Here is a 26,251-nt window from a genome sequence, read left to right as displayed (position 1 = left end):
TGAGGATGTTATATAATGCTATGTTTACACCAGCGTGTATCTGTACTGCGAGTCTCCTGGAATCCACTCTGTAAATATGTTTGTAAACCAGCTCTAAATACAGTATACGCCTTGTCCGGCTCACGGAGCCTCATTACCTGCCGTGTCCTGCCAGGAAACACAGGGCAGTCTCTTCAGTCAGGTGGTGCCGCATCAGCAGCCAGACTATTATAGGGCGAGTCACCCGGACAGGGAACCTTACAATGGATGGCTACATAGGGGCTTGTTCTATAACACCTGACCGGGCCATCTTTGGACGAAATTCCCCATTGAAATCAATGGGAAATTTCTGCTGAATAAAAACAACCCAATCGGCGGATATCGAATAGTGCGCATATCCCTGAAAAATGTAATCGGACTGTCCTGTACTTGGACTCTATGTCCGGTAAAAATTACAGGTTATACTGGCCATGTATGTGTCCGGTATTACCTCTCTGGACATGTATGTGTCCGGTATTACCTCTCTGGACATGTATGTGTCCGGTATTACCTCTCTGGACATGTATGTGTCCGGTATTACCTCTCTGGACGTGTATGTGTCCGGTATTACCTCTCTGGGTGTGTATGTGTCCGGTATTACATCTCTGGGCAGGTATGTGTATACCGGTATTACCTTTCTGGGCAGGTATGTGTAAGAGCAGGGCTGTTGCTAGGGGGCGGGGCAGCTTCCTCTATTCTGATTGGCTGCCTTACTCAGCAGCAGCCAATCAGGAGGTGTCAGGAGCTTGAGGGTTGGGCCAAGGAGAGGAGGAAACAGCATGGAGCGGAGAGAGAGGTGTGTGTCTCTCGAGTGCATCGCACCTTTCACGATTGTGTCCAGTATTTTTGGAGAAGACGCCTGGAAACCCTAAGTGGAGGTGAAACTTTTTGCAGACTTGAGTGGACACTTAGGCTGCCCTTATAGTGCCGGCGAGAGCGACGCGCGTGCACTTACAGTAAGCGCGACTCGACAGAGCAACGGCTTGGTCGCGATCGCTGAAAGTCATCTCTATTTGATTTTTCCTGCGACCGCGGCCTGACGTTGCGTCACCGTCACTATAAGCGCAGCCTTAGGAATAAATGCGAAAGTTTTATATGTAGTCAACGCTTCAGTTCCTGCTGCGTTATAAGCAAGGTTACAGAACGGACCAAACGCTTTCTAAGAATGGACCTGTGATTGTGTCCTTCAGAGCCTCCCGGCTGGACCGGAAACACCAGGATTAGAAGTGTAAACATGGGAGCCGTGTCACGGCCTTTCGAAGTCTGTTGTGCTCACCCTTGTCCGATCTTTTCAAACCTCGTATATTTCTTTTTTGGATCCCCAACACTGACAATGCTCCCTGAAGGAGAGAGAAGGAGAGAAGAAGAGAAGAAGAGAGAGAGAAGAAGAGAAGAAGAGAGGAGAGAGAAGGAGAGAGAAGAAGAGAGAAGAGAGGATAAGAGAGAAGAGAGGATGAGAGAAAGAGAGGGAGAGAGGGTTACTCCTGATGGAAAACGCAGAATTAAGGCACCTGTAACATGGAGCAATACCGAACTTTCTTAGGACCAAAAGGGACACGATTCCTAGATGTTAGAGCAGGGGGGCTCAACTCCAGTCCTCAAGCCCCAACAGGTCAGGTTTTCATAATATCCCAGCATCAGCATAGGTGGCTCAATTGGAGGCTAAGTCTTCGACTGAGCCGCTGATTGAGCCACCTATGCTGAAGCAGGGACTGATTGAGTCACCTGTCCTGAAGCAGGGATATCCTGAAAACCTGACCTGTTGGGGGGGCTTGAGGACTGGAGTGGAGCGCCCCTATGTTAGGCTAAGGACCCGCTCCCTCAGTCAGCGCGCCCGCATTGTAGACAGGCGGGGCGCTGACAGACCGCGATATGCGGTCTGTAGGGAGCGGGAGCCGGGGCTGGAGTGGGAGGGAGGGGGGCGGGAGTGGGAGGGGGGCGTGTTTAAGCCCATGAGGTGCCGACCTGAACACTTCCTCAATCACCCGACAGCTGAGAACAGAGAGAAGAAGATGCATAATCACCCATATATGTTGGTTAAAATACCCGGCACTCAAAGCAATGCGGTTTAAGCAGAGGGACCCAAGGGATCCGCTACTCCTCCACACGCTGACACTCAGACACACACACACACACACACACACACACACACACACACACACACACACACACTGCTTTCCCTCCACACTCTCTTCCCCTCCTCCCGAAGCCTCCCCTCCTCATTGGCTCACAGCCACACCACGTGACGCGTCGACGCTTGGGATTACAATTCTCTTGTATCCCCTAGCGGCTGACGCGTCACAGCGTGTAGTGAACTGTGCAGCCAGGGGGGACCGGCTCGGGAGGATTCCCCTGCTGGTGGGGAACTCTCGTGTGGCCGCCCGCGCCGCCGGGCGCAGCGGGTCCCAGGCCTTAGAGTACTCAATGCTTCTTCAACCCTTTCCTTGCAAGAGGAGCCTGCAACGTATATACGCAGGCTCCCCGGGGCAGTGCAGGGTTTCCATACAAGGTGTGCGCGGGAAAGCAAGGCTCACGTAGTTTTTCCAGGATCTCTTCGTCCGTCATCTTGGACTTTTTGCGTTGCCGGTCAGTGTTCCTGTACAAAGTGCTCGTGCTGGAGTTTTCGGGCTGGATGGTCACTGGGGAGGTGGAAGCTTCCTTAGCTGGTGCTGGGGCAGCGATGGGTTCAATGACAGACCGGGTGTAGATCTGTGAAAAACAGCGCCACCTAGTGGTTAGGGCTGAGCATGGCCGCTGGAGGAAGGCCAACTTATTTACCAGTTGGGTTCACAGCACGAATGCCCCTCTATTTCTTCCTATTATCTCTGTACATATGACACCATACAAAGACAGGATGTCACAGTTCCAAAGAGCTTACAATCTATGTATCCAGCTACCGACATTTGTTAATGTTGAATGCATTTCCTATGTTCAGAAGTTAACACCCTTTCCTTCTCCATTCGCACCATGGCTAAGGCTTGCCGCTTCTTCCTCCGTAATTATGACAAGATCCTCCCTTTTCTCTGCCAAGCTGCTGCTCAAACTCTAACGCATGCCTTTCTCTCCCACCTGGATTATTGTAACATACTGCTGTCAGGCCTCCCTGCCTCACAACGTTTCTCCTTTCCAATCTATCCAACTTCACTTTCTCCCAAAACAGTCTCTGCTCATCTCCTCCTTAAATCCCTCTCCTGGCTTCCCATCAAATCTTGGATCACCCACAAAGTTCCCCTCCTTACCTTCAATGCTCTCCGCTCATCTGTTCCTCTCTACATATCAGCTCTTATCTCTCGCTGTGCCACTGCTCGTCTCCTGCACTCTGCCCATAACTGTCTCCTCTCCACCCCTTTCACCTCTACTGCTCTCACTCATCTTAAACCTTTCTCCCTCACTGCCCCTTACCTGTGGGACTCCCTCACACTCAGTATACGCCAAGCACCCTCTCTCCTCACCTTTAAGACAAACCTTAAAACTCACCTCTTGAACAAAGAATTTAAATAACCTAGACTCGTGGTTACTGTCCCACACCCCCAGTCGCTCCTACCAACCATGGTGGCTAAGCACTGCCATCTACTGCGCTTATTCCCTCACCTGCTGGCTCTGTAACTTTTCCAACATACCGCTTAAGATTGTAAGCTCTCCGGGTCAGGGATTTTGTTGCCTGATCTTAGTTGTTGCAGTTATTGTATTATAATTCCCTGTACTGTATGCTCTCTCCTGTAAAGCGCCGAGTACAGCTGTGGGCGCTATATAAAGATAAGCATACAAACATGTTTAACCTGACAGATTAACATAGAAAACAGCGTTGATAAAAAGCCCAAATTTTGATGTGCCCCATTACATTGCTCCTCCCCCAACACCTCCTACAACCATTCCTCAAATCACACACTTTTGGGATGTTGGATACAGATCTCCTTCCGATTGGAGGCTCTTGGGTGTCAGAGACATGTTACTTCCATGCTTGACGCTTTCATACCTCCGTCGTCTCCACCCCCCGCCCCCCCCCATCATATTTGTCATGTATTTGTGGGTCCTGTACAGCTGCACTGGGACATACAAACCTTTAGCAGAATGACAGAACTAAGACATGTTCAATATACTATAGTTTCCATTGCTGGAGACGAGGATGTAAAAGTAACCTGAACAGCTCAGGGCGTGCAGCCCGAAGTGAGAACCCTCCACAAGCAACGAGTAAGAGTCATTATTGGGGTGTGGCTTCTTGTTACAGTCACTACTCCTCGATCTGTCCCATCCTTAAACCCCAGTGGTTAATGGACAGATGAAGGCCTGTCCTGGTCGGTGCTCACCGATTTTGTATGCTCAGGGCGAGGGGCGATGACAGGCGGGGGCTCATTGTCATCCTCCTCCTCCTCTTCCTCTTCTTCATCCTCCTCCTCGGAGACGGGAGGGGCCAGGGGGGGCTCGGAGGCGGTCTTTGCACTCTGGAGCAGAAGAGAGAACAGCGCGGAGGTCAGGCGACTTGGCCTTGCTCTGCTATTGGCTGTTGACGGAGCACAAACTGAACGAATACGACAGCTGCTAGTGCACACCACATATTCATTATCTGGGGATTTTAACGCCACACTTCGCAGCTTTACTTTGGTCACATGATGCTTTTGCCTATGCTGCCGCGTTACGTTTCCAGCACGAGTGCCGCCGTTTCCCCCTTTTTAGTATTTTTTCCTTGCACTGCTTAGCATTCTATTTGCTTTTCCTTATTGTGACGCCCGCTGGTAAGGAGCCAAGACACGCTAACCCAAAACCGTTATGGAGGATCACTTTTTGGCTGGAGAGTTAACCCCATTAATTGCCAAAACAGGGCTTTCTCCATCTAACCCAGAGGTGCACAACTCCAGCCCTCAAGCCCCCCCCCTCCTCCCAAACAGGTCAGGTTTTCAGGATATCCCTGCTTCAGCACAGGGGGCTCAAACAGAGGCTCAATCAAAGTCTAAGTCTCTGATTAGGCCACCTGTGCTGAAGCAGGGATATCCTGGAAAAACTGTCCTGCTGGGGGGTGGGTGGGGGGCTTAAGGACTGGAGTTGAGCCCCCCTGATCTAACATCCCATAAAACTTGTTTAAAACAAGGGTTTTGCCACATTAGGCTTTACCTGCATATAAGGATTAGGTGTTATGCTTACTAAATCTACAACGACAAACAGAAAGATACTCGCTCATCCTGATGGAGAATAGGGTGAAGTACACCAAGGGAAACTAATGAGTCATACAAGAAGTGGAGAGAAAAACCCTTAATTGTTTGCACTCGGACCCTATTGTGATGACACAATGAATATTTAACCTTCTGTTACCCCAGGCCATTGTGGCACAGAAGAGATCCTTATCGGAGCCCAAAGTGAGAAGTATGAGAGCCATGTTGTTTTCAGAGATACTGCCATGAATTCCATCACAGGGGACCCTGTAGTGTTTGGGGTTTTAATCGCGGGACCCAAGTCTGAGTCAGATAACATAGCAACAGGAACGCCAGCGCAATGCGCCGAACTACAGATAACTTACCAAAGGATGAGCAGCCATGTATCCATGGACGCTTTTATCTGCAAGGCGAAACGAGGCATTACTGGGATGGTCAGCCTGGCCATGAGCACAGACACCCAGACATCCTTACTATTATAAGGTCAAGTGTACAAAAGGCTTCTGCTTTTACGAGAGCGGAATAAGAGGTAGGTGTATGGTCAAGAGTGTTAAACCCTTTCCACTTCCATCCTTCCGTAAGTGAAAATAAACAATGTACTTAAAGTGCACACGGAGCATTCACTAAAACCCATGATGGGAATATAAACACCGGAGCCCAAAGTAAGGACCACGTATAATATTGCAGGATATTGTGTTATATGGTCACAATGTATCGCAGGGTTACGTAAAGTGGGACCCAATAGAGTTTGTGAACACATAGCTTTGCAGAACTTATTTCTGTGGAGGTCAATACTCATATCTGATAAATTGGCCGATGTCACAGCATGTACCAAGAAGAAAAACGGAGGGATCCTTCTAGACCGGGAGTCGCCAACTTCAGTCCTCAAAGGCCACCAAACAGGTCAGGTTTTAAGGACATTCCTGCTTCAGCACAGGTGGCTCAGTCTTCGCCTGAAGCGGGATATCCTGCAAACCTGACCAGTTGGTGGCCTTTGAGGACTGGAGTTGGCCACCCCTGATCGACACGTTGCTCCCTCATCATATCTGGCTCGTCAGCCTTGGCTGGCTGCTCATTTTGCAGCCGAACCGCTAAAACAATAACTAAAAAGGGGTTATGGCCGCCCCTGTCCTTCCCCCTTGGCCAATGAAAAACCTGGATGAATAAACGGTGACTCCACATAACGCCATTGTGCACACAACGTACCTCCAGATGTAAAGCTCATATACTTCTGGTTGTTTACGGTCTCTTTGGAATCATAGAATTTGAGGACATCTAGCACCGCCTGTGGGTTCTTCTTCTGCTCCAGTTTGGTGATGTTGGACGTTTGAAGTAACCGGGCCCATTGCTCTGGGATTCCCTGTTGGATGGAGAAAGGGGGGGGGGGGGGGGGAAACACCATCTTTGTGACATTCCATATCAATGTGCCGCTTCTACGTTGAAAATAAGTTTAGGGAAAAGGTTTGCTGGAGACCTTGCTTTGGGATGAGAAACTTACAGATGCAATTATTCTATCAAAAACACAAACCGGGATACCAAATGGGGGAAAAAAAACGAAAAAGAAAAAAAAAGTTATGATTGTGAGAGAAAACAGGCATAAAAGCAGGTATTAAAACCAACGCTGATCTTCCATGAGTTATGATAGAAGGGTTAGTTTTGGTTTCCATGGTGATAAAGCGCAGACAAAATAAGACTATTTCTATACTTTACACATTGTACATAAAGATCTGTGCGATTCAGGTACACACAGGATTCACAGTATACTCAACCCCCCCCCAACCCTCTGCCAAAAAATGTCTGTATGCAGATGAGGGAGGTGCGATGAGGAGCAGAATGACATTTGGATCAGGTGTTTTGTTTTGCACTTTTGTGCCTATGCAGAGTCTGCAAAGAAGTAGGAAAGTGGAAAATAAGAAGTTAAAAAAAGGTGCCTTTTTCATCTTTTCCGGCTTTCTCTGGGGCGTGTTTCACATCATCTCAACACTTGGGCCGCATTTGGTACGAATCAGAAAGATGCACGTTTGCTGTACCCACTGAATGTTAGGACTCAGTAGTTTTCAGCGTTATGAAGCGGCATTCACTCTTATGCTAAAAGTGCATTTGATACAAATAGGCCCCAAGGCTTTAATGTGGCTATATCAGATGATGCCCTCTTGACATAAATGGCGTCTCTTTCTTCCTCGTGCATTTCTTATACAAAACCACAGAGTAAACATTTTTATGCTGCTACAATATATGAAGAAAAAAAATATTAAAGAAGTAGCCATCTTAAATGCAGTCCACAAAAAATGTGTACTGTGTGTTATACCTTACAACATGGGGGGGGGCTCAACTCCAGTCCACAAGCCCCCCCATCCCCCCCCCCCCCCCAACAGGTCAGGTTTGCAGGATATCCCTGCTTCATCCCAGGTAGCTCAATCAGTTCCTGCTTCAGCACAGGTGGCTCAATCAGTGGCTCAGTCTTTGATTGAGGTACCTGTGCTGCAGCTGGGATATCCTGAAAACCTGACCTGTTGGGGTGCTTGAGGACTGGAGTTGAGCCCCCCCCCCTGTGACTTACAACATCTTTAGTGCTTCTGTTTAAAAGTTTGGAGCATCCATGAATAATGCAATACAAATGATTCTTTTGTTACCATGAATGCACCTTTAGCACTTGTGCTTTCTGCTTGTCCTACACAATCATTTGCCATTAGGTAGAAAAGAAAATGTTATCCCTTTACATACTACATACAGATCTAGCCTTTTCTTTGGATCCACCCCAATCTAGACATACAGTCTACATAGCGTCTTCCTAGAGAACAGCCCCAAAATAATGAGTGACATGGGCCTCCGGAGTTTGGGGTTGAATGACATTGAATGACAACTACAGCACACACATGAACGTGAACCTGCAACGCTATGACATTCCAAAGAAGCACTTTGATGCAAGCTTCTTTTGGGGGCTGTGACGCACCTCTGCGAGTTTCCCTGTGCCCATCTGTAAACCACAGAGATCTGGCTGCAATGGACGTAAATAAAGAAAGAAAAGAAAAGTTAAAACAGAATGTGGGATAACTGAGAAGGTGGGAGAGGAGATGGAACCGATGGCAAAAGAAAAAGCCCATGTCACATGGAAAAGAAGAAGCCCCTGTGATGCGGGTGGGGTGAGAAATGAAGGGCCCGGGAGGTTAGGTGCAGTGCAGGCGGCAGGACCCAGGAGGACAGATTTTGGAAAACAGATGGAATCGGAAACTTGCTCTAGTTCAGAAGAAACAACGTGGTGTGACTACGACCTCGGTTACAGGTGTACCCACGGTGTATTCTTGGTGTGACTACGACCTCGGTTACAGGTGTACCCACGGTGTATTCTTGGTGTGACTACGACCTCGGTTACAGGTGTACCCACGGTGTATTCTTGGTGTGACTACGACCTCGGTTACAGGTGTACCCACGGTGTATTCTTGGTGTGACTACGACCTCAGTTACAGGTGTACCCACGGTGTATTCTTGGTGTGACTACGACCTCGGTTACAGGGGTACCCACGGTGTATTCTTGGTGTGACTACGACCTCGGTTACAGGTGTACCCACGGTGTATTCATGGTGTGACTACGACCTCGGTTACAGGTGTACCCACAGTGTATTCTTGGTGTGACTACGACCTCGGTTACAGGTGTACCCACAGTGTATTCTTGGTGTGACTACGACCTCGGTTACAGGTGTACCCACGGTGTATTCATGGTTTGAGAGGCTGCCAGGTGCATGTGGGAACAAGATGCAGCTGAAATGGGTTCTTCTGTTACTGGGTCACATTTTGCCATTAGAATTACAATTGGACACTTGTGTCCCATCTACACGTCTAGCCATGTCGGTGCCCCCTGCCCCCAGGCTCTGCAGGGGTTAATCCAGGTGTTACCGTCCCCAGAACTGGCAAATGGAATTCTTTGTTACGGGAGTATTGATGATCTCCCATATCAGTCTTTTTAGCACTAAATGGGCGTTAGGAGTTGTTTTGAATGTGCTTCTCCGTTTCAAATGGCACCCCCCAACTTATTTCATATTGCCCCATTGTCAGGTAATGACTTGGGTATACTCAGTATGGAGCATTTAGAGCAGGGGCGGCCAACTCCAGTCCTCAAGGGCCACCAACAGTCCAGGTATTAGGGATATCCCTGCTTCAGCACAGGTGGCGCAGTCATTTTAACTGAACCACCCGTGCTGAAGCAGGGATGTTCTTACAACCTGACCTGGCCACTTCTAGTTTAGAGCATTTTGCTGGCCGTTACCTGGTGATGGTTATAGCGTGTATGGTCTGCTTACCAAACATGCATAACAAATATCAGGGCTACAGGAACATTTAATGCAGTCACTTAATTACAACGTTATTTAGATAGAGGAGACATGGAATTTATGTTACTGGAATTATATACACCTCCCGTGGAATAAGATATATAAGGAATAAATGCTAAGCAACTAGAAAGGGCTTCAATGCTAGAAGCATGTTCCTACAGAACAGCTTATTTTCCAAAAACGAAATCTCCGGGGACAAGCTTCTATCCCAAACACGTTGCAAGTGGGGCTTTCCGTTTGTCATCAGAATAATACGAATATTCTTGATTAGTACCAGCAAAGATGTGCGGGTCACATGCAATGGTGGATGGCGACATGTGAAGCCCCAAAAAATAATAAGTCAAACTCAGGAGCCCATGCAGCTTGTCCCAATTGTGGTTCTAAACATGTCTTGTAGCAAACACAGAACAAAGCCAGGGTGGTGGGAGACAAAGGGTTACAGGGTTATATATGAAGTACATGTAACCAAAGAGGTGCAGACAGCTGTTATGGGAACTGGTGTAATCATTTACATAGGAGAAATAAGCATACAGTGTTACAAATTCCCAGGGCACTTCCAAACTTCCCAGAAAGAGATACAAGTGAGAGACAAGGAGAATGAAAGGGAAGAGAAAGGAGGCGCTGCAAAGTGGTCAGCAGCTGGACAAAGGTTCTCCAATACAAATTAGCATCAAGGTATCAAGGGCTTGAGAACGAGTGGGGACTGTGTGCTCAAATCCAGGCCTTACGTTGGCCAGTACACATGTTGGTGCATTAGAACAGGGAGGCACAACTCCAGTCCTTAAGATCCCCCCAGAAGGTCAGGTTTTTAAGGATATCCCAGCTTCAGCACAGGGGGTTCAATCAGTGGATCAGAAGACTGAGCCACTGTTTTGAGCAGCCTGTGCTGAAACAGGGATATCCATAAACCCTGATCTGATGGTTGCCCTTGAGGACTGGAGGTGGCCAATCAATGATTGATTAAGCCACCTGTGTGGAAGAAGGGAAATCCTTTAAACCCTGACCTGTTGGGGGGGATCTTGAGGACTAGCGTTGAGCCCCCCTGTTCTAATGCACCAACATGCATACTTTACCTACTTATGATAATTACATAACATGTATAATTTCTCGACTTTCTTCATGGCAAACCATTTCCTCGATCCACTGAATGACCGAGATGGGGAGATGGTCTTTATTTTCCTCCCAAACCTTCCTGGTAAGAGCTTGGCTTTCACATGTCCTACCAGCCAACATGACCGTTTTTCAGAGGTGTACTTAGTACTTGATATTTCAAGACCTCCTAGGCCTCTAGTTCAAATGGACCTTCAGATCATTGGAAGAAGAGAATGGTGAGAACGGTCAGAAAACTCAACAGCAATAAAGAACTTATTCAACGGGCATCATTACTAAAGAACAATATTTACGTTGGACTTCACTTTCCATTTTCAGGGAAGAAAATGGTTGATAATCCAAACAGTAAAAAAACAGGAGACGGTGCATTATAGCCCCCCTGCGTGTGTCAGTGTATCATGAAACAATCATGTACCAGACACACATATCTGCCATTACAGTGGCAATAAATAACCTTTATTCAAATAGCATAAAACAGGTGCAGTGGAAAATAGTGCAAATGCACTATGATATTCCTTCATTTCTGGAGCGTCCTGCTAAATAATTACAGGAAAATGTGATGCTAGAATTCCTGGTAGTGAAGGGAGCAAGACAATTTCCTCTTTTAAAAAAAGAAATAAAAAGTATCAACTTATGAAAGCCGCTGTGTCCAAATCTGAATCAACGCTCTGCACAAAACCAACAACCCCACGCTTGAATAAAACTTTTTGAACGTACATAATTGTATCAAAATTGCCAAATTCAGCAGTTTCTTTGCAGTAATTTGCTGCTAGGTGATACTTTGTTGGATGGATAAAAGCAGGGACTGCAAAAAAACGACACTGTGATAAGTCAATATATTTGTAGAAAAGGGCTGGTGATCATACAACGATCCACGCACAGATTTATGGTTTGCTCAGGTCGTTCCCCAAGTGCAAAAAGTCTGATTATAATTAAATGACAGAGGTAAAAGGATTCGTCAGTCAACAAAGGTTTCCACCCGTGCTGGGATTGTGGTCTCAGACACATTGCTTTGTGCTGCAGAGCTGAAGGTGCTGTGCAATAAATACAATTTCTCCATGCAACCTGGAAGCAGTAGAGACGCAATGAATGCTCACTGTGACACGTATATGTGTGCCAGGCACACGTACTGTATGTGTGTGCTAGGCACCTTCTATAGGCTGGGAATGTGTGACTAATAACATTGCCTCGCTTTCATTAACCCCCGTGATAGCCACCTCAAGGTGCAGTTCCCTCTTAGCACCAAAGTGAACCAGTGGCAGTGGTGTGTTTAAAAGGTTAAAAGCAGGCGTTAGATGCTTCTGCAGGAGATTACGAGTAAAATATTGTTGTATTGCTTTTCAAATGGACATTTTGTAACAGTTGCAGTGGAAGCTTTGAATGTGGATCTGACTGACAATCTTGTTTTCTGCCTCTCAGTGATCAGGTCGTCCGATGGACACCTACTCCATGCAGGAGGACCACTTGGGGAGCAACATAGGAGACAGACAAAACAATAAGGGCCATAAAACTTCCCCTAAACTTCAGGTTAGAATGTCTACAAAAACGTCTGGATAAACTCTCAAAGCGGTTTAAACGCCTTTATACCTAAAGCAGCGATCTCGGCCACTCGTTCCTCTGGATTTCAACCCCCTGGCTCCCAAGCGACTTACCGGTGAAGTTACCAGTTGGGAAATGTCCTCCAGGGGAAATTAAATGGCTACCAAATCCCACAGGTCCCAGCTGGCCAAAAAGAAGCCGCTTCCTATTGGATGGCCATTTAAATCCTGCTTAAGACAAACCAGGACGTAAATCTGGTAACTTCACAGGTAAGTTTCTCAGGAACTTGGGGAGGTCAGCGGGTGTCCCGGAGCTGAAAGTAGCGAGGTTCCGCTCTGGGGGACCCACTGGGTAAGAAGAACAGGAAGAAGAAGAACAGGAAGAAGAAGAACAGGAAGAAGAAGAACAGGAAGAAGAAGAACAGGAAGAAGAACAGGAAGAAGAAGAACAGGAAGAAGAAGAACAAGTAAAATGGCCATATTTAATAAAAAAATTAACAAAAGAGCACAGTTTCAGCCTAATAAACAACTTTCATTAGTTCCTTTTGGTTCTGTAGGGACAGCAACTTTACAATCTTCAGTTGACTAGGAATCCAGATACACTGGAAGACAAGATATTCGTAATCGATTCCCGGCCCCCAAAAATTGATTAAAAAAAAAAAAAAACACAGGAAACCAAATTCAAATTATAAACACCCAATACTTCAAAATGGAAACAACAGAACCATTACCTCCAGCAGTGACTGTTTTTATGCTCACGGTAAACCTACAAAGCCAAAGTTCAGCAGCTATTTATACAACACTAATTCTGCCCGAGTAACACTGCTTGACAAATTACATCTAGCACTTTAAGGGGTAACCCTTGATGAACAGGAATGATTGACTGGGACCCTTTATCATAGTGCAGGTAAGTGGTACTCACTGTGAATTCCCCAGTGATGGCATCAAATCCAACGTGGATGGTGTGCTCAAAATCGGAAGGGAGAGAGATCTCCGGGCGTTCCTTCTCCTTCTTCTTGTTGGCTGAAGGCAAAATGTTACAATGAATTACCAGTTGACTAGCTAAAATGGAAGTCAAGAGTTGATCAGCTACACTGGCCCAGGAGAGATGTACATTGTTTGTGAGTTTTGTGACGCTTTAATGGAACAAAAAGAAGTTGTGCGTGTTGTACAGAGCTCTTCACATCTTACAGGTCTCATTCGTACTCTAAATGAAGAAGAGATGGTACAAATGAAGAACAGAACGGTGAGGTTTCCAAAGCTCTGTACATCAAGTATCACCTATAAAGAGCTATCCTGGGGGTGGTCAACTTCAGTCCTCAAGGGCCACCAAAATATTGTTTTTTCAGGATATCCCTGCTTCAGCACAGGGGACTCAATCAGTGGCTCAGTCGTAGACTGAACTACTGATTGAGCCCCCTATGCTGAAGCAGGGATTGCCCCAATACCTGGCCTGTTGGTGGCCCTTGAGTATTGGAGTTGGCCACTTCATTGACAGTCAATGACTGAGCCCCTGATTGAGCCACCTGTGCTGAAGCAGGGATATCCTGAATACTTGACCTGTTGGTGGCCCATGTTGGTGATTCATTGACTCACTTCTAACAAACACACACTTACTCCTACTGTGTCTGTAATTCTGTCAATATACGACTTAGATTGTAAGCTCTGCAGGCAGGCTCTCCCTTTGCCTTATGTCACAATTTACAGACTGGACCGGGCTAAAATACATTTTTATACTTTTCTGCTCTCTTGGAAAACTGTTATTTCACCCGCCCGTCAGTAGAGATCGGCGCTCTCCTGTCGCTGCATGTAGGCTGAATTTCTCCAGAACCCAAGCTGTGCTGATACCGCTGGGTAATGCGGCAGGCATACGCTTATAGGGGTCCATGTTAAACTGGACAAGAAGCAGAAGGTGACACTGTGCTCATTTGCATGCCATTACCCAGAATCCTGGCTGCAATGGAAGCACTGTATGCAAAGAGATAATAGGGCTGCAGACATGCAGATGTGATAGCACGTGGGGGTTTTTTAACGGAGACCCGCACGGTGAAATGATTTGCGGGGAATTTGTATACTCCATGCAGATCTCTCTAACCAGAAGGCATTATCAGATAAGCACAGTGTGAGCAGGTTCTGAATATGTTTATTAACCAATGACTGCTGCCCTTCAGCTGTACATAGAAAAGTCTTTGTTCTGTGTCCATCGCTTGCTTGTCATTGCTTTCCTACACCCTGACAAATGATCTTCTTTAAAGTACGTTTGATGTTTGATGTTGGATTTGGGTGTTTTCTCCCAATTATTCTCCTTTGCAAAGACATTTCCATATGTCCCCACACTCCTGTGCATGCACAAGCTCTGGGTGTATTACAGGATTTATGCAATACGAGTGGGTTGAGACATTCTTCCGACAAAAAACAAAAGAAGAAATAAACTTCTCAATCTGTATAAATCATTTTTTGTACAGTAATGGTAAAAACGTCCTGAAAAGAAAACTTTAATCCGAGGCACTGTACAGTATGTCTGATTCGGACATATATACAGTCATTATTTCAGCAACATTTAAGGCTTTATTCTATATGAGCCAAATCCCTATTGAAGTCTATGTTTCCCCCCCCATATATATTTACCCCTTATTCAGATAAGGATGCCTCGTAGTGAGATACATCTCAGATTTGAGCATTTAAACTCATTATTAGCGGAGAGAAATAAACTGAAACAGCAAGAACTGCATTAAATACTAAACTACGGAAAACCGGTACCAAGCGTCATCACGCTTTACTCCCACGTAATAATAATCGTTATTTATATAGTGCCGCCCAGGTACACAGCGCGAGTATTACTGCTGTGAAGCGCTATGTACATTAAAGGCGCTATATAAATAAAGATATACATACATACATACATGGAGCCGGCACAGGAATTTGTACCACGTACACCTCCTTCAAAAGGCAGTGACTTTAACCACTAGGCCGATCTGTTTCTTAGTGAAAGACCCGATGCCAAATAGCTCCCTACTCGCACCCCAACATAAGTCTTTAACTTGCAGCCTTATAAGATACAGATCGCCAATTCAGCAAAACGCTTGGACTGAGCCCCTGATTGAGCCACCTGACCTGTTAGTGGCCCTTGAGGGCTGGAGTTGGCTACCCCTGGGCTATACAAATGAAGTCCTAAAAAAAAAGGGTATGATTTATGGTTCAGAGGCACAGGGAAATAATATTGTATCACCTCAGACCCACAAGGAGACTCAAACCCATATCAAGGGCAGGACACTTAGCTCTAGGAAACACGGCCTGCACCCCCCTGCTCCCCAATGATCTATAAATAGCCCCCGGGGTGGTTGGACAAAGAATTCCGAGCCGGTTTCCTTTGGATTCCGTGCGATCCTTGGCACGTGCACACACAGACTGAAATCTAAGCCTGTTTAATGAAAACCAGCCCAGTGACGCTAGCCTTAGTGGCAGATTCCCCAGATTGCTGAAACATACACGTCTGATTTACAAGATAACAAGTTACACTAAGGAGGTCTCGTTGCTTAGTCTGGACCGACCCACGTTGAAGGCATTTCCTTTCTGCGAGTCTGTTCCACATCATGGTAATTAAAAGGTACAGTCCTACCTGCCCTGTACACAATATTTTCTGTACAAACAGCCTTTGCTTTCTCTGGTTCACCTTCATAATATACTTAATTCTGATATCCTGCAAGAGTTTGACATTTTAGAAAAATATCGAAAGGGAAAAAAACAGACACACGTCAGCTCCAATTGTCTGCGGGTCTCTGGTTTTCCTGCAGTCTCGGAGATGACAAATAATTCATTTAATATTCCATTTCTTGGCCCCAAAACCTCCACGTTTTCCCGTTTTTCTCCCTTGGAGGTTGGCAACTCAATGTATATTTTGACATATTCTCTGAAAATGTGATTTAAATAAAATACAGTATAATAATGCAACTTTTGAAATTGCTGAAGGTTTCTTATTTTCAGTATATGAACCATTCAACATTCAGTGGGGGATATTCACCGTTATTCAGGTTTTAAGGATATCGCCACTTCAGCACAGCGGACTCAATCAGAGGCTCTAAAGAAGGGGTGGCCAACTCCAGTCCTCAAAAGGCCACCCACAGATCCGTTTTTAAGGATATCACTGCTTCAGCACAGGTGGCTCAATCAGTGGCTCAGTCAAAGACTGGAAAACCTGTGCTGAAGCAGGGATATCAGTAAACCCTGATCTGCTGGTGGCCTTTGAGGACTGGAGTTGACCAGTCAACGTCTGACCAACTGATTGAGCCACCTGTGCTGAAGCAGGGATATCCTTAAAACCTAACCTGCTGGTGGCCCTTGAGGACTGGAGTTGGCCGCCCCTGATCTATTGGTTCTTTAAGTGAACATAAAAGGATGGAATATTGTGAGCCAAGGATCGGGACCTCATGAGGACATGGACATATGTTGGCAACTATGCTATCATTGCCGATTTCAACCTCATGAGCCTCCTTACCATGGACCATTATTAGAAGACAGCTCAACCCAAGAGCGAAGAAAACATAGGAACACAGAAGACAAGAGGGAGAAAGAGAGAAAGCCTTTTTCCAAATGCCATGTCATACACTGATACTTTACTTTTATCCCCTCCTCCAGGGAAGATGGAGCGTAGTCTGGCTTTCTTGTTCTTCTCTTCGGGGGCCATGGGAAGTGGTTTAGAGCAGTGATTCAATGCTGAAGAATCGCGGTTGTTACTGTTCATTCTCAGAGGGGGTGCTGGAGGTTTCTCTTCAATATCCACACTATCGGACATCTTCAGCAGCCCTCACAGCCTCCTGCCAACGGAAGACACCAGAGGGGATTTTAAATCATGGATGAAAAGCAGTACATGGAACAAATACAAAACCTAGAAAGCAAGTGTGTTGCCATTCGCTCTCATTTGGACGGAGTCTCAGTTATTTAAATGTACTCTCACTCATTTGAAACCTCAGTGATCTCAGATGGTGCAACACATTAGTGACATTTTGCTGTTAAACTAGCACTAATGGGGTTATTTATTAAAGTGTCATAGTGCCCCGATCTCAGTGATTGAAAGTGGGAGTTTCCAAGCCACAGTGACTTAATCAGCACAATTATCGCAGCGTAGGGGGTAATTCAATCTACTACAGTCAAAACGGCCAATCACACAACGCTCAGCCAAAACCCCTCATTGACTTGGCATGCTCAACCTGCGTCTCTACAGTCACTGGGCCAATGTACTTCCGATTCCTCCCACTTTGCCTTGTGTGAGTCAGCTTGAGATGTACACATTGCCAACTGGACCAGTTAGGGCAGTTAAATGAGCACATATTAATAATGTGATCTCCATCTCAATCCGCATCTTTGTTATTTTAGTTTCTTAGCATTACAATCTTGGAGGTGGCATAAACCTCCCTGCATTTGTTGCCACAGCCAAAACACCCAATAAAATTAAATCCCTGGGTATTACAGTAAACGCTTCCTTGGTTTGATACATACAGTACTCGGCTGAGACACCAGGTCAGCCCAGCATCACTCAATATCACTACGTGAGTCTCACTCCTTCTCAGCATCCCTCATTTCATAGACTTCAACACAAATGTGGTCAAGAACCCCCAAATCTCTGAAACAGCTGTGAGCAAAGGAAAGCTCACGGGACTTAAAAGGGGCATTTTTGGTTTGATTTGTTTTAATAAATGCAGCCGTTCCTTGCCTTTACGGCAAAGCAATTAGCTAAGCTGCCGATGGATCCGTGATCGATCGGCAAAGATCCTATTTCCCAGGGCATGCAATACGAACGCCTATTTCCAAAGAGGAAGTATCGTGGCTTCCTAAATAACCCAAGGAAGCTTAATAAATTACAAATCATTAATAAAAATTAAAAAAAAAAAACATAAAAGAGTGAAAAAAAAGTTCATACAGAAAACAGCATGTTTTATTTAAATACGACACAACTGATATATTACAAGTAGAATTTCGCATGACATGCCGTTTAAACCCCTTTGGTGTCAGAGGAGTCTGCAAGGCCGTTGAACAAACTACAAGCTTCCCATCAACCTTTCGGCAAAGTTACCAGAAAGATTCTGCTCTGTGCGGACTGCAAGGTTTTACATCACAAAGAAGCCGGAGGGTTAATCCGGCCTACGAAACAATGCAGGTTTGTGTACCTTTTCATCAAGTGTTGCACCCACCAATGGCATGGAAGGAGTTAACAGAATATTTTTAGATACTAGCCATTTAAAGAAAAAATAAAAGAGAAACAAGGAGACTTCTTGTCTCACAGCGCGGCTTTCATTAAATAACTCCAGGGTTTCCGTGCGTTCCGGTTCATCTGAAATTTCCCCCAAATAAGTCACGTTACTCTGACGTGCAACAAATGCCTTCTGGGTGTTAGCCGGGCAATGCTGTGGATTTGCTAGAGTGTTATATTTAACTAAACCGGCATTCAGAGAACACGGCAGGATTCTTCCACGCGGTTCATAAGGAACGCGTGCGCGTCGGGTTATCGCGTTTAAAAACGTTGCAGCCAGAAAGGCATTTGGGGGATTTCACCCGAAACAATCCAATTTGTGGGGTACACCGTCATTTAAGGCAGTGGTGCGCGAGACTGACTGCGGGGGGCGCGGGGTTTACAGAGGCCCCGCGCGCTTCCCGAAGGCACGTAAATTAAGTGCCGGGGGGAGCTGCAGAGCCTCTGTAAACCTGACTTACCTTGGCTCCGGTGGCTTCTTGGACACATCGCCATGGCAACGTGGCGCCATGGGTCAGGAGACGTCACGTTGCTATGGCAACGTGACGTCATGCCGCCGGAGCCGAGGTAAGTGGGGGTGGGCGCGGAGGGAGGGTAACCGCAGGCAGGGGGGCGCAGGGAAAAAAGTTTGCGCTCCCCCTGATTTTAGGAGTTGTCACATTTAAGTTTCAAATAAACCGCGCAGAAACTGAACAAGTATCGCGTTTACAATATCATTTAAGACTTGAAAAGCGGCCATTATGTGAACCCTGCTAGCCGAGCGGCTTCTGGCACCCCCTACTCCGGAAGCAGGGGGTCCTCGGAGCAGAAATGAATGGGATTCAGCTCCAGGGACCCCCGGCTTCAATCCTATGTTAACAAATATTCGCAAAAAAAAAAATTGCCCCCTTGGATCGCCTCTCTGAGAGAATTAACTTTGTCATGCGCTTCCCCTTTTGCCGTGCTGGTTATTGGAGAAGTCCGGCGAGGAGCACATTTTTCAACAAAATGCAAATTTGCCACAACTCGTTACAGTTTGGGATGAGGGGGGGGGGAGAGAAGGGGGAAGACGCCTATAGGTTTTATTTATTCTTTTAAAAGGGGAATACTTGAAAATTAAAAAACTCGCACAAGTTCCCACACGGAACGGTCACTTGGCAGGCAACAAACAATACACAAACTGAATTCTGACAGGTTTGCCCATTTCTCGTAGTTCAGGGAGAGCTTGCGCAGTGCAAATTCAGAGTAGGATGTTTAATGTTTCACTACCGCTCATGCTTTGAACCAGCTAAGTCTGAAGTGTTAGCTCTGTGCCCGAGTGATCAGGGTCAGTCGGATTTCACACTGCACAAAAGAAAAAAATGATTGCACTAGGTCAGGGGGCGTTTGCCTTAGCTCGAGTCCCAGAGTCCAAAACCCCCCAAATTCACAGGATCCCTTGAAATAAATCCCTCTGCACATCCAGACATGTCTTACAATACATTCATGTATGTGCCTCTGTGTGTGCCTCTGTGTGTGCCTCTGTGTGTTTATTTATTTATAAAATATTTTACCAGGAAGTAATACATTGAGAGTTACCTCTCGTTTTCAAGTATGTCCTGGGCACAGAGTAAAACAAATAATACTGTACTTGGTTACAAATACAGTTACATAAATGAACAGGGTATACAGGGTATGTGCCTCTGTATGTGCCTCTGTGTGTGTGTGTGTGTGCCTCTGTGTGTGTGTGTGCCTCTGTATGTGCCTCTGTGTGTGCCTCTGTGTGTGACTGTACACCAGGTCATGTGAGATGTGGCTCAGCAGGTACGCCTGAGAATATCCTACTAAGTGTATAACTGGTAGTTAGAGCGAGCAGTGGTGGAATTAAGTGATGAGGGGAAAAAAGTGTCTGAGGGTAAGATACTGAAACACAACATAATTGTGCTCTTTTGTGATTCAGAGCTACTACAAACAGAAAGTGCCCTATTACCCCCCTGCCCCCCCCCCCACCCCCCCAAAAAAAGGGAAACAGATTTTGGATTCAAGTCAATCACAATGTAACAACACATCACCTGCTTAAAGCTCTACAAAAAAAGTACAAGCTTTCCTGAGGCCGCAAAGGGCGTGATTATTATTAAAGTGTGATGTATGAGGTGACAGAGTGCCATTACTTGGGTCTCTTTTTTACAAACTCCGATTTCATCTTCCTTTTTGACGAGAAAGTGATTCTTTCTCCCTTTGTTTTTAGCAAAGTGTGATGTGTGTGCGTGTGTGAGTGTGCGCTACAAGAGCCAAGCGCCATTGTTTAACAGGTCAGTAAAGGATTTGAAATCAGACACATTGCCACTACTTGTTTAAAACCCTTTAAACACTGCAGCCGGGTTCATGTAGAAGCGGGTCCCGAGTGAAGCCATGTGTCTGCGTTTATACTCACACTCTGGGGTGTCCAGGCACATTGTGTGCGAGAGAAGCTGCTCACTACTCACATGACCAACCCAGCCTGGCGGGATCTCCGCTCCCAGGAGAGCAGGAAGGTTTCTGCCTGCGTGACGTCATCTAAACGTTCAGCTGCACAGGGAAACTTCTCCGCGTGCTTGGGGTGGAGGGGACTTTAGCCACAACAGAGCTGTGCGCAGGAATACATCAGTGGCACAGAACGCAATGCATCGCAGCACAGAGAAACTTCTACCTCACTTAGTCCCTTAATAATAATATTAATAATAGCATGTTCTTGTATAGCGCTGCTAGTTTTACGTAGCGTTTTACAGAGACATTTTTGCAAACACAGTCCCTGCCCCATGGAGCTTACAATCTGTTTTTGGTGCCTGAGGCACAGGGAGATAAGGTGACTTGCCCAAGGTCACAAGGAGCCGACACCGGGGATTGAATGAGGCTCCCCCGATTCAAACTCAGTGACAGTCAGTGTCTTTACTCACTGAGAAGCTCCTTCTCCCTTAATAAATAAATCAGTTCTCTAGTATTAGATCATAGACTTACTGCCTTTTTTTTAAATTCAATTCTTCATTCTATCAAAATCCCATTTTGAATGAGTTTTAATACACTGAGCATCCTTTGATTTCTATAGCGCAGGGTGCGCAAACTGGGGAGCACGAGATTTTCCTGGGGGGCGCAGGCGGTTGCAGAGGTACCGCGCGCTTCCCCAAGACATTTAATTTAATGCCGGGGGGGATCGCTTCAGGCCTCTGCAACTCTCAATTTACCGGGATTCAGAAGCGTCGTGACACGTCGCCATGGCAACGCGGCATCAAATGCCGCGGCGGGGTCACGGCACATGACCGGAAAACAAGGTGGCCGGGTGCACGCACCGGGGGGGAGCAGGCAGGTAGGGGGCGCAGCGCCAATAGTTAGCGCACCCCTGCTATAGCAGTTTAGCACACCTCCCCAGCAGTGCAAGATATTTGCAACATTTTCCTGTTTGTGATAATTTGTCACGGAGGATGGGTCGTTACTGATCTCCTCTTCTCCCTCTACCACCTGCCCTCTTGACCCCATTCCCTCCCTTCTCCTAAAACTTCTTGCTCCTTCTATAATCCCTACGCTCACACACATTTTTAACTCCTCCCTCTACTCTGGTACCTTTCCCTTTTCCTGCAAATATGCAACAGTTATACCAGTACTCAAAAGCAGCAAGCTTGACCCTACCTGTCTTTCTACCTATCGACCTGTCTCCCTTTTGCCTCTAAACTCCTTGAACGTCTTGTATTCTCTCGCTTGCTCCATTTTCTCAACACCTATTCTCTCCTAGACGCTCTACAATCTGGCTTCCGCACTGCTCACTCCACTGAAACAGCCCTCATTAAAATAACTAATGATCTCCATGCTGCCAAAAAGAGAGGTCATTACACTCTGCTCATATTACTCGACCTCTCTGCAGCATTTGACACCGTGGACCACCCTCGTCTTCTTCACTTTCTCCATACTTTTGGCATTCATAACAAAGCTCTATCCTGGATCTCCTATTACCTTTCCCATTGTACTGTCAGTGTCTCTTTTGCCAACACCTCCTCCTCCTCCTCTATCGATCTCTCTGTGGAGGTACCCCGGGGCTCTGTCCTGGGACCCCTTCTCTTTTCTCTGTACACACTCTCTCTAGGTGGCCTAATCACACCTCTAGGGTTCAGTAATCACCTCTATGCTGACGCCACACAAATTTACTTTGCTACCTCGACCTTACACCTGCTGTACAAACCAAAGTTTCTGAATGTCTCTCTGAGATCATCCTGGATGGCCATCCGCTGACAAACTTAACATGGCAAAAACAGAGCTCCTCATACTTCCTCCCAAACCTGGCCCTATTTCCTCCTTTCACATTACTGTTGGAAGTACTATCATTCACCCAGTATCTCAAGCACGCTGCCTAGGGGTCACACTCGACTCATCTCTCACATTCTCTTCTCACATTCAAAACGTATTGAAAACCTGTCATTTCTTTCTCCGCAATATTACCAAGATACGCCCTTTCCCCTGTTGCTTGACTGCAAAAACTCAGGCCCTCATGTTGGGAAAAATATATGGGGTCTGATTTAGCTACAGATGTATTGTATCCGACTGATAAGGTGATATTATCCTGCTATTGTAACCAGGTCACTTTTCCTGTTCAGACCAGCAGCCCCACCCTTTAATCCGCAGTAATACCCCACAGAGGGAGTCCTTCCCAGACAGATGGGTGTTTCCGGAGGGTTTGGAGGATGCATATTTTAGATTTGGGTTTCACTTCCCTTAACAGAAGAAGCTTTAGCCAACTGTAAAGGTTCCATGTGCTTCATATTATAACATGGCCGTAATTACAGAGGTCAGGAAGTAGTTAAATACCTGTAACCCTATTTGCTGGGGTGACTGGTTTAACAGCGGGGGCAGTTATTATAGCAAACATGGTGCAGCACTGGGAGTGAAGCAGTTCATGCAAGGGTGGCCAATGCCAGTCCTCAAGGGCCACCAACATGTCAGGTGTTTGAGCCACCTGTGCTGAAGCAGGGATATCTTAAACACCTGACCTGTTGGTGGCCCTTGAGGACTGGACTTGGCCGCCCCTTAGTTAAGGCAACGGACACTTCCTAGTATTACAATGTAACAAAGACCAGGACAAGTGACAGAGATTGAGCCCCCGACGAGTTCTCACCAAGCAATTTCCTAGGAGATATTTCATGTAAAAATCGAGAGACGACGTCACCCCTCCTCTCCCAGGGAGACCAAATCTCTCCGCAGCGCGCCAAGCAGAGAAGCAACGTCGCTCGCTTCCAAGAGATGCCTTTCGGGCTAAACCTGGAATCTTTTAGTAATGAATTTCTGGATGTCCGACGTGGGGCGAAACAAGGCGTGTGCGTGGCATTGATCACATAAGGAGTCTGGGAAGTGGTTCTGTAAAAGTGGAGTCTGCATCAAGGCCACCTAAACACCAGGGGTTATTTATCCATCTCCCGGCTGTAAAAATGGCCCAAAAAATCCCACTTCTCTCTTGATTTTCACTTCTGTGGATTAGGTTGGACCTTCCCTCCCCCCAATACAAGTAATAATCTGTTGCCAGTTCTTATGCTGGGCCCCGAGAGCTCATTTACATCCTGCAGGTCTTGCTATCAGTGCAGGGTATGCATCAAAATGATGCCATTTGCTCCAAAACACAGAGCAAATATTTGCATTCGCTCCCATTTGTGATGCGCACATACATGTATGAATCTCGCTTCCACACCCCCTAATCCTGAAGGTTTTATTTCACCCGGAGAGAGGAGCCTGTGCCTGGCATAGCCGCCAAAATGATCTCATTATAATATTGCGCTGACTCGCTCCTCCTATGACCACTCTCCAAACGCTCATGACGCATGTGGAGCAAAAAAACAAACACACACAGTGCAAAGCCCCATGATACATTGATGCAGTCACCCAGTGCTAGGGTGCGCTTATAGTGCCGGCGACGTCGCGGCAAAACAAATGTATTGCCGCCGTCGTGTGCGCTTATAGTAGAAGCGACGCGACGGAGCGACGGCTTGGTCACGATCGCTGGAAGTCAAGTCAATTTGATTTTTCCAGCGACCACAACGTGACGTCACCGGCGCTATAAGCGCAGCCTTGGAAGGACTGTTTTGCAGCAGCTTTGGAGCAATGCTACAGTTTGCAACACTTCTACATACTGTGCATATCCAGCCCTGTGCAAAGATACTCTGCTCTGATTGTCACCAGTGTGAATCAGTTTGTGGTTTGGGAAGGGTCAACAAAATGAGTTTGGGGGAGTAGTAGGGGGGGAGGGGAGATGGAGGAGAGGGAGGAGTTGGACCACGCAGTGCTTATATTATAATGAGATGCATCAGGTACACAGACAAGTTATGGGGAGTATACAAGTGTCAAACACTCTCCACCATACAGTACAATAATGATAAGGAATATTTATGAGCACATTCACGTCTCAGATAGGCCTCCCAAACCTGCCGTACCCTATCAAGCAGCATACATGCTTCCACTGCAGCGAGGGATTATGGGCCATAATTATTAGTCATTACCCAGAATCCCTTGCTGCAGTGGAAGGACTGTATGCCGTGTGATCATGGTAAAAGGCAGGTTTGGGACGGTCTAGAACATTTTGCTGCGACCGAAGTGCCGCCAGGACATTTCGCCGCAATGTCCACTGCACCCTACCGCCCACTGTCCGCCACGACGACAACTGCATGTCGGAGCGGCCTGCCAAGGCAGTGTAGCGGTGAGGCGCTGGACATTTAAACATGCAGTGGTCAGCGTGGCAGACCTGACATCGCTGCAAAATGCCCAACAGTGAGCTGCCATGTGGCGAATTGTCCTGGTGCTGGAACGCCGGTGGCGTTTTGATCGCGGGCAAACGTCCCATGCCGGGTTTGGGAGACCAGTCTGAGACATATGAATGTGCTTATCATTAATGAGATGTATACATTGCTTCCATTTTCTTAGCATCAAAACAAAAGACTCTTAAATAGAACTCTAAAATTGTAAAATAATCATGCTTCACCCCGGTATCCTTTCCCGTGACACATACTGCCCCTTATGTATTTTAGTTCCTTTTTACGGGTTAAATATAGGGATTTAGATTGTGACTCACTCCCTCCTGGAGTGTATACTCATACCATCCTTATATCTTGTTATCAGCCAAGGTTTCCAACCCCTGCACCTAAACAGTAACATTCTTATACGAAGCCAGCAGTGCCTGTCCTGAAGGGCTTACAATCAGAATTTCTGGCACAGTGAAATAAAGTGGCTTTTTATCATCATCAGGTATTAAAAGCGACCAATATATTCTGTTATGCAGTACAAAGGGGTTACACTAAGAACAGAATATATAAAGATTAGATTGATACTGTAGGTGAAACGATTCATACGAATAATCCCTTTATATAGCTCTGATAATGTATCCAGTGATCTACGTAGAGGAACAATGGTCAGTATTTGCAGAACAGTGTTTTCTGCTTTTCATTCATTTAATTGGGCTTAAGGTTACCCTGACAAGGAGACATGTCTGGACAGGGGACCCCATTGAGGTTAATGTTATAACCACTAAAGGAATCATCTTTTCAGCTCCCAACCCAAACACTTACACAGGACCATTATCTGCTGGACGTTCCTTCCCTTCATCCAGCGATTATACCCCCAGCACCATCATTCACCGAAACGTCCCCTGTTATCTGGAAGGTTTGCGAATGATCCTCCTATAGTTATATACCTTGTGTGCCGAGTGGAGGAGTTCTGGTTAATAGGAATGTGGATTTCTGGTTGCACCCCTGAAGACCATCGACCGTGCCACTGACCCAGACCAGCCACGCTTCCTTCGGTGTACAGCTTGCATGGTAAGGAAAGGCTGTAATTGCCTGTTTAAGCCAATTTGTCAGACAATTTTGATCTTAATTGAATTTCATCTCCAAGCTATCC

The 26,251-nt window shown here is 46.4% G+C and overlaps 1 protein-coding gene across 4 annotated transcripts in view; it reads right to left on the bottom strand.

The window, feature by feature from the left end:
- The window catches only part of PAK3 (p21 (RAC1) activated kinase 3), a 103,938-nt gene that overhangs the window by 18,611 nt on the left and 59,076 nt on the right, over window positions 1–26,251 (bottom strand). For 3 of the 4 annotated variants that reach the window (XR_012788435.1, XM_075573475.1, XM_075573473.1), the window contains exons 2-9: window positions 16,759–16,955; window positions 13,064–13,164; window positions 8,119–8,163; window positions 6,372–6,525; window positions 5,531–5,568; window positions 4,326–4,460; window positions 2,553–2,727; window positions 1,295–1,358 (exon numbers count right to left, since the gene is read on the bottom strand). Coding sequence is in view for 3 of the 4 variants with exons in the window: in XM_075573475.1 (XP_075429590.1) it covers window positions 1,295–1,358; window positions 2,553–2,727; window positions 4,326–4,460; window positions 5,531–5,568; window positions 6,372–6,525; window positions 8,119–8,163; window positions 13,064–13,164; window positions 16,759–16,933 (887 nt within the window). In the remaining variant the exon portion in view is untranslated. The remainder of the gene's footprint in view (window positions 1–1,294; window positions 1,359–2,552; window positions 2,728–4,325; window positions 4,461–5,530; window positions 5,569–6,371; window positions 6,526–8,118; window positions 8,164–13,063; window positions 13,165–16,758; window positions 16,956–26,251) is intronic. The other variant, XM_075573474.1, reaches the window with a different exon arrangement.

This window comes from Ascaphus truei, chromosome 16 (assembly GCF_040206685.1).
Source record: "Ascaphus truei isolate aAscTru1 chromosome 16, aAscTru1.hap1, whole genome shotgun sequence".
NCBI lineage: Eukaryota > Metazoa > Chordata > Amphibia > Anura > Ascaphidae > Ascaphus > Ascaphus truei.
Note: the sequence above shows the minus strand (reverse complement) of the source record. Positions and strands in the feature narration are given on the sequence as shown.